Raw genomic sequence first — 13351 nt, forward strand, 5'->3', positions numbered from 1 at the left:
TCCGGCAGTATCATACCACCATTCCCTTTCTAAACAAATGTGTGCGTGTAAAATCTGCTTTTAGAATAGAACACCTAACAGAAAACCTGCTTTTTGAAAGTGTTAGATCTGCTGAAGGATATGAGAGGATGGCATTTTTTTTTTTTTTACTTTTAGCTTTTCCAGAATGCTGCAAAATGAATCATATTTTGTGGAATCATGCCATTTTGCATATCTAATGTTTCGGTGTGTAACATCATAAATCATTCTGTAGTTTGGGAGGTCTGCTTTTACTGAACCACATAAAATCGGTTTATTTTAATTATACATAGGAGTCTTAAATTTATCAAGAATTGAAGTGTCTCATGAACTGAATTAATAGGTGGATCATCAGATGTTCTTTGAGTCAACACATAATATTGAAGGATTGGCATTATCAATACATTTTTCTAGCTACACCTATTTTGGTTTCTCAATGAACAGCAAATTTATGTGATTTTGCAACAAACAAAAAAACAGGTGTAACTCACAAAATAAAAGTTACGTTTATTGTTGAACAACAAACTCCACACATACAACAAACAGGCCAAGGTAAAACAAATAATGTAGACAAAACCAAGTCAAAAGAAACCAAAACTCCTTTTCTTTGGCCTAGCCCTCCCATACAAAAACTACTTTATGGTACAACTAAAGTTCATACATAAAATTTACTGGAATGCTCCGAGTTCAATGACTGTTGATTTTATACATGTTGTCTTTATGTTGAAATATCAAGACATGGTCAAACAAGTAAAATTTCTATCAAGAAGCACCGTTTTGGTCACAGGAGATCATGATAAAGTGGCTGATCTCTTCACAATATGTACAAAAATATAAAATGTAAATAAAAATACAAACAAATCCTTGTCTTGCGTATTTCGTTGTGAATGCTGAGAATCTGAGTTGTGGTCGGTTCTCTAGAAAATTTTTAATTGGGGGTCAAGTTGGTTGACATGGGTGACAAACTTGAAAATGACCATGTTTTATGTATTTGAGTCCTTTATGCCACTGGCTCCAACAGTTTGGGTTAAAGCGGAGGCGTCTACACCTGCTCAGCAATATTAAACAATCCTTTAATCATCTTTCTTCTGCTTCTTGGGGTCAACATCATCCTGAAGAAAAAAAAAAAAAAGGTTTTATTTAAAATTATTTACTTATACTATGAAGACACAAGAATTCAGTATTCTTTAGGTAGCAATTCATGATTGTACCTCCTCATCTTCATCGTCATCTTCAGCAGTCCGTTTTGTTCCTCCACCTAGCTCATCATCATCTTCATCCTCGTCCTCTTCATCCCCTAGAGTAGTTGACCAGTAGCCACATGATTAAAACATCAAATTAATTTGTCACGTCAGAAAAATGTGAACATCAGTGTTGCACCTACCCTCTCCTTCCTCTTCATCTTCCTCATCCACATCATCCTCTTCATCATCAATTTCAGGCTCTCCATTTTCTTCATTCTCCTGTTCACACAATTTCAAAAAGGTCATTGTAAAAGTGCATAATCTCCATGAAACTGTCAAGTAGTTCAATAGTAGAGAGGTCAAGAACATTGGCCAAGCATTCATTTACCTTTCCATTAGTGGCATCTTTTCCATTTTCCTTTTCCTCAAGGAGTTTCTTCTCCTTCAGGTCCTACATTAAAAAAAAAAAAATCAATCAATTGAAAAAAAAAAATAAAATCAATAAAAAAATTTAAAAAAAAAGTGCTTTTTTGAAACATTTAACTTCGTCAGACTGGAGCCATCCGTCTCCAATAGGCAGAGTCGATGCAGATTACGACTGACGTAAGCAAAACGCCCCCTATGCGCACAAATTTAAATTGCATCTCTAATGACGCCCCTCTGACATTGACGCCTCATTGGCTGCAGCAGAGAATTTAGCTGTCAATCAACGACTCCTGCTCCCGCCTCTTACCGAGTGAGCGCGTTTGTAATCTGACACTCAAGTGAGATTCGGCGGCTGTGGGTATTGTAAAAGGTAAATCCAATAAACAACCATATTTTGGCGTGCAAGCAAACGCTTACATCGCGGCCCCGAAAAAACACCAATCAAGCTGGATAATTCAGAACCACTGGACTGTGGTTCAATGAGTCGATGCCGAAATCTAAACAAGGACAAAGAAAGCACACGCATGGCTTTCACGATCTGTTCATTCCGAACACTACAGAGTTCGGCACGCACGCCACCACCGTCACGTTAACCAGGATTTAGTTCGCGCAGTCGCAGAATTGACAAGAAACCGTAGGCAAAAAACAACAACAACCGGTCATAAATGGCATGATTTCATGAGCTCTTTGAATTTGAGTTGACGGCTTTCGTTCAGTTAAAGCCTTGCCAAAAGCAGTTAAACGAGCCTTACCCATGCAAACGTTTTCATTAATTCGTTTATATAATCTTTAGCCCTTAAACCGTTTATCAACCACATCAACTAGGACCGCCCCCTTAAATTCACCGACGTCTCTGGCTTCAAACTAGTAAACCAACAAGCCCACGTTGCATTCACACATGGAAAAATATCAACTCGTCGGAAATATACAACAACAGCGTTAGACAGATTATTCAATGTTTGAGATAGCATATCAACTGGAAGTATCTGTGAGATTAAAGGGCTTTCGAGTACGAGACATAGGCTACGGCACCGCCACCACAATGTCTTAATATTGAACGTCAATCGGTTCGAGTATACCATTTCTGCACTCGTTCTTTTTTTTTAAACCAGAAACTTAAAAAAAAATTGCGTTTGAAATCCGATGCACTGTAGCGTCTAACGTTATCCAAGTTCCGCGTATCGGCTGCCTGCATCAGAATCAGTCGTTATCGGACATGGAGTTAAACCCGAACAGCGGTAATTCGAAATTACTTAATGTATGCGCTTCTTTAATCCCATCAAATGCGTTACCAATTCGTTTTATTATTATATTTGAGATTTCCTATCGATTGATGCTTCAAGCCGCCTAGGCAAACTTTCAGCCATCGACTGATCAAACGCGTCCTCAAACCTGCCGTAATGTCTGTTAGCCACAAACTAAACGGTAATGAATGGGGGATTTAGAAGTAAACGAGTACTCAAAACATTGTTGAACGGAAATGTACAGAAGCCATAAAACCATACCTACAAACAAATGTGCAAACCGTGGAACACATTATATAGATTCAAGATCTGAAAAACGAAATACAAAGAATTACAAGTTTACGGATTTATCATGGTAAAGCAGTTGCCGTCCACAGCGCACATCGCCGCTGTTCAAAGGGGAACCGACACGCTTGTATAAACAAAGAACCCGCGCGCGCAGACTGTTACATTCCGGACAATGAGAAATTGCGTTTGAATGTGCTCTCATTCCGCACGCGCCAAAGAGCTCGTTACAAATGTATCCATTTGAAATACTCATTACAATGTATCAATTTATACCACTTAGAGAGCAGTTATCCTGTACTTTTTCTTGTTTACTTGTAATAATTCATCAACGATTCTTTCCGGTTACAGCCAAAAATAGCCAACACGTTCACGTTAAAATCTGAACTAGAAGACAAATGAAAGCGAGAACATGCTTTTAAACGAGTATTTCGTGTATCCAGAGGCATCTTTTCTTACCTTTGCTGAGATTTCTGTCGCGGAGTCAACCTTTGTGTCTGCCATAATTAATATTTTGTATCAAAATTCAGAACGCAGGAAAAAGCAAGAATAATCCGCCCGTATGCTTCAACAATCACTATTGTAATGAAGCTTTCTTATGCCGACGGCATGTGATGAAGGAGGCTTTATTATAGATTTGTGGGCGGAGCATGAGAGGCGGTCGGTTGTGTTTGATTGGTCAGCGGACTCCGAGGGGGCGTATTTTTTAAGGCAATAGAGTGGAACAATGGAAAGTATTTCTAAACGTAAAAGGACACACCTCCAGCCGGTATTTCACCAGAGAAGACACACCTCCTACCTCCGCTTTTCTCGCTACAGAGCCTATCTGTGCTACGCAATTCCACATTTCCTCAACAAATACGTTGATGCGACATCTTAAAATATGAAGTCGTGCCTCTCATCATTAAAATCAATAAGTTAGCAAATGTCGTATGTCCACGAACTGCTTAGACTTATTGACCCCTAAATCACCTCCAAACACAGCACCTACATCATTAATAGACAGGCAGTTACCATGCCGAAGTGTGAAAGCCGCTGGCACATTAAGGAAATGTTGTTTTTAAGCATGTAGGGGTGGCATTTGGGAAACGTTTTAATGCCAGATGCAGCCCCTCCCCTTTCCGTGAATTTCGCACTAAACTTAGCACGAGTAAACGCAAAAAAAAAGACGAGAACATACAAAACAGACAAAACTTTATCAGACATGCCGTTGTAGTTTCATAACCTCTTACAGAACAGGAAAGCCATATTTAGTTAATCAGATTTTTATTACCGTGAAAAAAAATAACCACACGATAAGACGGCGCAACCACTAGCGTTTTATATAATTTGTTTTAATGGAAATGCGTCTTCCTCAAGTTGGGGTCTGTAAATAATATTGTTTTAAAATCATTAAAACACATGTATGGTGCTTTCTTATTCGGGATGAGTAGCATTTAAACAAAGCAGAAGCCATAACCTCGCCGGCGAACATGGAGGGGAGGGGAATTTCGGATACTTCATCATAAACTACATTCAAATTCTACTTTGATGACGAGCCTTCTTGCAGTCGGGCGCATCTCATTGGATACCCAGGCGATCAGAACCCACAGTTGACGCTTTGCGCGAAATTATTGGATGCCAGAGATGTCAATCAAAGAAATGACCCACAGCGTGCGAGAAAGCCTGGAAAATGGATTCCAAAAGATTTCAGGCCTGGATGGCGATTTATGAGATCAAATCTTGTGGCGGCGGTGTGTAAGTGAAGTGTAACAAAATTGTTAAAAGGATGAAAAAAAAAAGATTTGTTCGACCTGGCAAATAAGAGGGATAGTAAATGTTTGAATATGAATAATATAGAAGAACACTGGCTAAAATGAAATCAATAATAACTTGGCACATCTCTTGCAAAAACCTGTTCCCACCAATAGGCCTACATATAGGTCATCTTGCCAATCTAAACATTTAGTTAACAAAAATAGGCAAATTAAGTTTGTCTGTTTGTACAATCAAATTACAGATTCTCATCACTTACTAAAATAATTAACTACCCATTCTTGTCTAACATTTAGCCTATAGATTTAGGCTATAAATGTTTTATGCCGAGTTTTATACGTGTTTATATGTGTTATAAACAGTATAAATATCTGATGTTATAATACTGTCAGTGAAAACATTATAACCTGCTTTTACCTTAGATCATCTAACTCAGATGATTGCGTCTGACTCTCTGAGGTTTCGGACTGGTGTATTCTTCTAGCAAGGGCAGATAATTGGCTGTGCGAGACATCCAGACATCAGTCAGGAGCAGTGTCCAGGGTTATCTGGCTTTAGAAAACACAATCCAGCTATCAATGTGCATTCCTTCACCATGAGGTTCTTCTCCTAAAAAAAACAAGACATGGTCCTCATCAAATAAGGCTGTTTATTTGCATCCGTCCATTTTTTTCTTCTCATAAAAAGCGTACTGGAGACAGGAATATGTTCCCTCTAGTGGAAAAAACATATCATAGCAGCTACTGGCATTTTCTCTCTGTCTTACAGTGATAATATTAATACTGTCTAATTTATTCTCTTGTAAGTCTCTGTTTCATCTTTGCCCTCTTTGCTAGAAGAATATGAGTTTCTGAGAGTGGCATTGAACTTCTCCTTTAGGAATGTTTTGGAACAGAGATGCCATTTCCGCAAGGAGAAAGTGCTCATTTGAAAGTAATAACACTGGCCTGGTGTATTTTAAGCATAATGAGAGCAAGCACACTCTGCTGATCCCTAGCAGACAATTACTGTACAGCAACGATTCTGTTAAGAGGCTCAAAATACTTCCAAAGAGAGGACAATTTTACTTGTATACAGTGATATTAATTTTACACTTGTAATATTGTTACTCGTTTGGGCATAGTAATGCATTGTAACCTACATGCTCTCAAATAATGTGTGTGTATACAGTGATATTAGTATTAGAATAGTATTATTGTTACCATTTTGGGCATAATAATGTACTGTAAGTCACATGCTCTCAAATATTCATAGTGTGTTGTAAAGGAAATGGTGGAAGATATTTTGAAGAATGTCTCAGTGTATTTGGTACACTCATTGAAAGTTTAATGTGGTCCAATGAAAATCGGATGCATACAAATAAACAGTACAACAGACAGAAAGAGAAATTCTGGACTTGAATGGTTCAGACTGGGTGAGGTGAAACCCAATTCTTCCTGTCCTTCCCACAAGAGTGTGAAGTCATAAATTAGGCATGGTGCCCTTGGTGAAATGATCGATAACAAGAGAGGGGGAATGAGATAGGATGTGTGATAGACCTTTACAAAAAGCATGCCAGTTTTTTTTCTTTTTAAATAAAAATATATAGAAGGTTAACTAAACTATCAACAAAGAATGTCAAACGATTTTATAACCCATCACACATGGTTAATAATAATTCATTTGCCTTATGAAAACAGTGGCCTCACATTACCCCATCTCAAAGACTTGAGTGCCAGTGTTTACTGTCTGGATCTACCCAGTGCAAACAAAGCATGATTGAACTGTTCTGAATGCCATGCTTTACAAACTACTAGTGCATTCAGATGGAAGATAAATAATCTCTATACCATTTTTGCTGTATACTTCTGGATTAATACAAGCAAATACGTAGGTATACAATGTACGGCCAAACAGGTCTTGGAGGAGCAGCACCCTCAAGTATGATTCTCTTCGATCCTCTACATAATTTGTTAGCAGCTGCAATATCGTGGTCAATGCCAAGGCAAAATATCAGGCTTGAATCCATGCCATCACCAGAGCCTGCTTTTCTATTTTCGAGATGTAGAAAATACCCATAGACCTCAAAGTACTAAAATATACCAAACAATGTATTTTATTAAATAATAATACTAATGATGTTTGTTATGATTAGATGTTCATATACAATTATTTACTCATATTTGATCATTATATATAATGATAATTAATAATTTAATAAAAAGGCCTACTGTATGCTTCAGAGATTTCTTAATTCACATGGGGTGGTGAACGTTTTATTAAGGGAACATAAAAGAAATCATACATAAAAGGTTCAGGAAGCTTTCCCATCCTTGTGCGTTTTGACAGTGAAATTAACTTGAAAAGTGAGTTGTGGGAATGATGTAATTGTAGCAATTGATATGTCTCAAATTTAGGACTTCAGGCAGATCTTTTTGTACAGTAAAGCCGACTCAGTGTATTTATCCTGGGCTGTTTTCATGTCACCTCAGTACTCTATTAAAACATATCATCTAAATTTACACTGCTCTGTTTCCCCATTCTTTTATGTCTGAAGCAAAAGGGGCTGTTCACACAGAAAGCGTTCTAGCACAGAGGAATTAAAAAGAATGCATGGTGTCTCGAGATGCATTTTTACAAGTTCTTTCAAGTTTATATGCTATTTTTAAAAAACGCAGTGGTCATGTGCAGGATGCTGAAAGAGCAGCAAAACGGGTGCAAAAGTAAAAAAAAAAAAACATTAGTTCACTGGGACTAAAAAAAACCCTGTTTTGTATGAACTCTTGCACTCTAAAAAATGCTGGGTTAAATATAACCCAGCGCTGGGTTAAAAAGGGACAAACCCAGCGATTGGGTTGTTTTGACCCAGCGGTTGGGTTGTTTTGACTCAAAACAACCCAACCGCTGGGTCAAAACAACCCAATAGCTGGGTTTGTCCCTTTTTAACCCAGCATTTTTTAGAGTGTGAGGTCCATATCTAACTCAGATATTCCAATCACATCTGTGCTACTTGTTAACTTTTGGATTTTTCCTAATCTCTTACATTTTGAATGAACATGCGCCTATTTTAATCCATTTTCATAAACCTTTAAAAAAAAGTGTGGTGAAAGTGAACGTAAAAAATATAGGCCTGAATATAGACATTATGTCTAGAATTTGTGGGAAAATGCTTGTTCACACATTTCTGCTTATAGTGTGTACCTTTTTCATTTTTTTGAAGTGGTTGAGCTCAAATTACTTTATGGTCTAACATAAATAAAGTGCAATAAAGGATTTGGAGTATGCAGCAGAAAGTGCCTGAAGCCAAGGAGTTTTTACATAGCTGATCAGTGAAGCGCACTCACCTACAGTACATATTTAAAGTGCTACAACTCATATAAATGTATATTATAGGAGTGATGAACAAGCAAACGGTGAGCAACAGAAATTGCCACATGATTCTTCATTAACATTACTTGGTAGACTGAAAAGTGGAACCAAAAGTATCAAATTTATTAATGTCCCAAGAAAAAACGAAAACATTTATATATAATCTTATATATATATATATAACGAAATAATGTAAGTCAAAGGCTGAATTTTGTTAAAACCATTATGATCTTACTTTAATATGAAACTAAACTCTACATTTTCAAGTATGACAAATTTTTACTTATTGTTTATGAATGTAGCAGTATCTCTCTTCTTTTAACAAACCTCTTGCAGATAAATCCTGATTCTCTCCCTACATTTATTTTGCCCTCTTCTCCTGATTTACCTCAACTGTTTGCAGATACTGCCCTCCTTTATTCATCTGTCGCACATTGTCTGTTGTCTGGGAAAGTCGGATCATTGCAGTCAGGGATGTTATTCTAATGTTGAGAATAGTTCAGAGAAGAGTCGCTGAAATATTTGTCTGACTAAGACGCAACAAATAGTATCAAAATATGAAACATTTCCCTCCACTGGACAAGGTTATTTTCATTCCCAGGACATTGAAGAAGTCCTCTCCTCAGCTGCAACACACATTGTGTAATGAAACTATAGGAATGTCACAGGCATAATGGCTGCATTGTGTATTTATTCATTAGTTTTAATAAGAAGCATTCACAGTCACATAGAAAACAAACACAATAGAGAGAAAAACAGTGACTGGGCATCAGGGACAAGAACTGAGCTTATTATACATAAGTCCTTAGAGCAGACAGAACAATTGTGAGACTATATTTTTCAGTTTGTCCACAAAACCACATTTCCTCACAGAACTGTGTCACTAAAACTGAGACTCGGAGACACGTTCTGCCCATCCAGCACATTAAGAGTCAATTGGTGGCTTATAGTAACAGTTGAGATATTGGAGCAAAGGATATTATGGAATGCATAAAGTATCGGAACAAATGTATTTGCTACAAATGTATGCTCCATCCCACCAGCTCAGGTCACTGACTGAGCTACGCCTTGTTGTTTCTTAACAAGGCAAACAAAAATAAAAAAATATATAATTCTCAAACGTTAACCCTCTCTGTTGCTCTCTGGTAGAATAAGCTGCCAACCTCCACCTGAATTGCTGAAACCATCACATCTTTCAAAAAGCAAAAACTATTCTCTGTATTTCTCCTGTTCTCTAGCTTGCCTCCTAATCTAGTTGTCTAATAAACCTGTCATTGTATATTATGAATATTGTTTGCGCTTTGATGAATTGCTATATTTCTCCTTTGAATATCACTTCAGATATAAGTGTCCGCTAAATGCACAAGTGTAAATGCAACTATAATATTTTTCTGTTGTGGACACTGACACCATTTTCTGAGGTTAGAGGACAAGGAAGGGGAGCAGAGGACTTTCCCATGGACCCTATCACAACAGTCTTTCCTTTCAGATAAAAAATTAACGTCGTCTCAGCTTGGCCCTCAATGCCATGTATAACTCTCCACGGCTCTCTCACATAGGGGAAATAATCTTTTTTTTTCTCCTTTAATTGTTTTGTTTAAACAGTCAAAATATCAGAGAATATGATATTTAGTGATATTTTTTAATATATTATTCTTTAAAATAAATGCACAGGTGCTATTTACCAAAGATTACTTTGTAGACACTGTTGTCTACCATGTATTTAACATGGGGCGGGGGATAAAGATGTAATTTTTTACTAAAGCAAAGCAACATACCTTGATCAAACTGGAGCAACCAGACCATGTTTGGAGCTCATTCAAGTGGGCAGGAGTTGGACTTTGTTCTTAGTAGTTTATTTACTGTCATTATGCACAGTCACCACTTTATGCTGGAATGTTGCCTTTTCGTGATAGATTCTGTCATTTAATTCTTTAAATAAGTATGCAATATTTGACTAGATGCTTTGACCTTCATGCAATGATTAAACCCAAGAACAAATTAACAGTGACTGGCCAATAAAACTCCCACACTAGAGTCTGAGCCCATAAAACAAGCTGCCACAGGAAGAGCTATAAAGACTTCAAAATATTTTTATCGTTACTTTTAGTGTGATCTAAAAGGCCCAACATTCATGAGTCCATGTGTCTGTGATCTCAGTACTCTAGCCTCCTCTTGTGGCCAGACAGAGCAACACATGCCAGGAACAAGCCAGACTTCTCACTTGCACCATGAACTGAAACAGACCATGATAACACCACACAAAACAAAATTTGTGAGCCAGGTGGAATCGTCTGTGCACTCAATTTGAACTTTGGCAATGAAGATATCAAGGGGGAAAAAGCATACTGCCAATGAGGCTGGAATATAGGCCTACTGTGAAGCATTTAATTATGGAAACTACTGTTCATATGCATTACAGAATAAGGTATATCAACTTTACACTCTATAGCAATCAAGTATATTATGATGGATTATTCATTTTCACATTTGTAGGCTTACTAATAATTGTACTTAGAATTCTACATCTAGCAAAGCAACATATTCTCAGAATGTAGTACGTCAGTACCCATTTTTATATAAATACTGTGAATTCCCAAATAAAGATTCAATGAATTTTCATGAGGAGAAAATGCAATTTAGCTATGTTAAATTTGGTAATGACGGCCAAAACCTTGATTATTCACATCGTCAGTTAAATTAGATTTAATTTATAATATGGGAATGTTATTTTATATTATTATTAAAGAAATCATTAAAAAAGAAAGCTGGCCGTACTGAATTGGCATTTGCTTATGAACTCATTTGTCTGTCCAGTCTTTTATTCAAAAGTCTGTCCTCTGTTGCCTAAAAGTTTACCGAGAAAGACAGTTTAGTACCATCTAGTGTTATCTTTGTGACACTACATAGAATGCCAAATAGAAACTTGGCAAGATAGATTCCAGTCTATTAATTTTTGAAGACAGTTGTAATGATAGCAACTAACTTACGTAAGAATTAATAAATAAAATGGTGTGGGATCACCTCTGTAACCATTGTCACATTTTGCATGTAAGGCAGCAGAGAATGTCTGCTAGTGAACAGCATGAACTGTGGATTACTAAAGAACATCAAAGCCTACAGGGCTGTTTTCCTAAACTTACTTTATTTCAGATCACAGACAAAAATATTATAAAGAAAGTGGAAGATTAAGGAGCCTATAGAGAACTGATATAACCGATAAAAAAAAATATATATAACTGATTAAAAAAAACAAACTTTTTGTGGAAAAAGTTAAGCTCTCTTATGAATATTCATTCAATTCTACGCGCTTTGTTCAAAAGACCAAGACCTATACAGCAATTACCTTAGAATGCAGTCTGGCTGTCTTTCCATTTAAATACACCCATGTGAAATGCAAAGTACAAGTAGAAAGACGACCCTTTCCTTGCTTTTGTAATGTATTAGGGTTAGAAGACACAAAGGTTTTAACAACCTGACTAAATGATGTTGATGGGGTGGGGGGTAGCCTATATCACAAGACGACGATTCTGCTTATTCAAATAGATCAACATATTCAGCAACCATAAAACATTTACGGCTCAAGCTTACAAGTTGCAAAAAACGCCAGTCAAAATGGTACTGGTATTTATGTATTTTTTTGCATCATTCCCAAAATTTAGGCTACCAGCTAAAAGAATAATAAATGTAAATAAAAAACGACAAAAAAGGCTTATTTCCGGTACTGGTTGTAATCTCAAATGAACCAGAACAAAATAAGAAACCGTTGTTATCATTAGTATTTTATCGGCGTGCAGGGTTTATCGTGTATTTCGATGTGTTCATTATATCGTGCACTGCCTCTTCAGCGTTTCCACTCGTCAGCTGCAGTGAAACAAAGACGCTTTATTGGTCTTCCATGACGCGACTTGCAATGAGCCCTGCGGAACAACGCGAAATGGCGGACAGAAGCAAGCAAGGGGACGGTGAAATCCGACCCAACAATTGTAGGCAAGCGCAAACCTATATCACAAGACGACGATTCTGCTTATTCAAATAGATCAACATATTCAGCAACCATAAAACATTTACGGCTCAAGCTTACAAGTTGCAAAAAACGCCAGTCAAAATGGTACTGGTATTTATGTATTTTTTTTGCATCATTCCCAAAATTTAGGCTACCAGCTAAAAGAATAATAAATGTAAATAAAAAACGACAAAAATGGCTTATTTCCGGTACTGGTTGTAATCTCAAATGAACCAGAACAAAATAAGAAACCGTTGTTATCATTAGTATTTTATCGGCGTGCAGGGTTTATCGTGTATTTCGATGTGTTCATTATATCGTGCACTGCCTCTTCAGCGTTTCCACTCGTCAGCTGCAGTGAAACAAAGACGCTTTATTGGTCTTCCATGACGCGACTTGCAATGAGCCCTGCGGAACAACGCGAAATGGCGGACAGAAGCAAGCAAGGGGACGGTGAAATCCGACCCAACAATTGTAGGCAAGCGCAAAAACACGGACAGGAGCACCATCTGGATCCGCTTCAGTACAAACCTCGATTAAATCCGCTTTACACCACCCAGTAGAAAAATAAGTTCACCTGTGGTTGAAAGGAATGTTACAGGTGCAGTCCATCATGTTCTTGCATGTTTTGTTTGTGCAAAATCCTGTGGAGTTAACTCATTTTTGTGCTTTAATGACGTCCTATAATTTATCTTTAAAAAAGTACCCTACATATGGTGTTTGTTGTGCCTTGAAGGTATTTAATCTTATACACATTTTTTCCCTTCCCCCATTACTTACACAAGCAAATATACTATGCAAGAAGGCGGTCCAACGTATAGATAAAAATGATCTCTGAGTGAGGTGAAGGTTGAGTCCTTAGAGAAGTTTAAAGAAATCAAAGATGTGCTAATTTTAAAATGCGGCATATAGAGAGACACCAGGGAGCTACATTATCATTAGCCTTATAAATCATTGCAGGAAGTGCAAGTAATTCTTTAAGCTTTCACTAGACAACTCTGGGACCCAATCTATAGACAAAGAAAGTCATTAGAGATCAAATATAATAATATAATTCCACTCAAGAAAAAAAAAAAGTGTATGTA

General features: G+C 37.1%; 1 protein-coding gene across 1 annotated transcript; it reads right to left on the reverse strand.

The window, feature by feature from the left end:
* Positions 1 to 501: 501 nt before the first annotated feature.
* Positions 502 to 3767, reverse strand: LOC107705309 (prothymosin alpha-B-like). Its single transcript, XM_016508562.1, has 5 exons — positions 3617 to 3767; positions 1591 to 1653; positions 1403 to 1481; positions 1230 to 1315; positions 502 to 1130 (listed from the first exon to the last, which is right to left on the reverse strand). Exons 1-5 carry the CDS (start codon positions 3659 to 3661, stop codon positions 1092 to 1094), a joined length of 312 nt encoding a protein of 103 aa, XP_016364048.1. The 5' UTR covers positions 3662 to 3767; the 3' UTR covers positions 502 to 1091.
* Between the last annotated feature and the right edge of the window lie 9584 nt (positions 3768 to 13351).

The sequence above is a fragment of the Sinocyclocheilus rhinocerous genome, unplaced genomic scaffold (assembly GCF_001515625.1).
Source record: "Sinocyclocheilus rhinocerous isolate Xijiao unplaced genomic scaffold, SAMN03320098_v1.1 scaffold2279, whole genome shotgun sequence".
In the NCBI taxonomy this organism is placed as follows: domain Eukaryota; kingdom Metazoa; phylum Chordata; class Actinopteri; order Cypriniformes; family Cyprinidae; genus Sinocyclocheilus; species Sinocyclocheilus rhinocerous.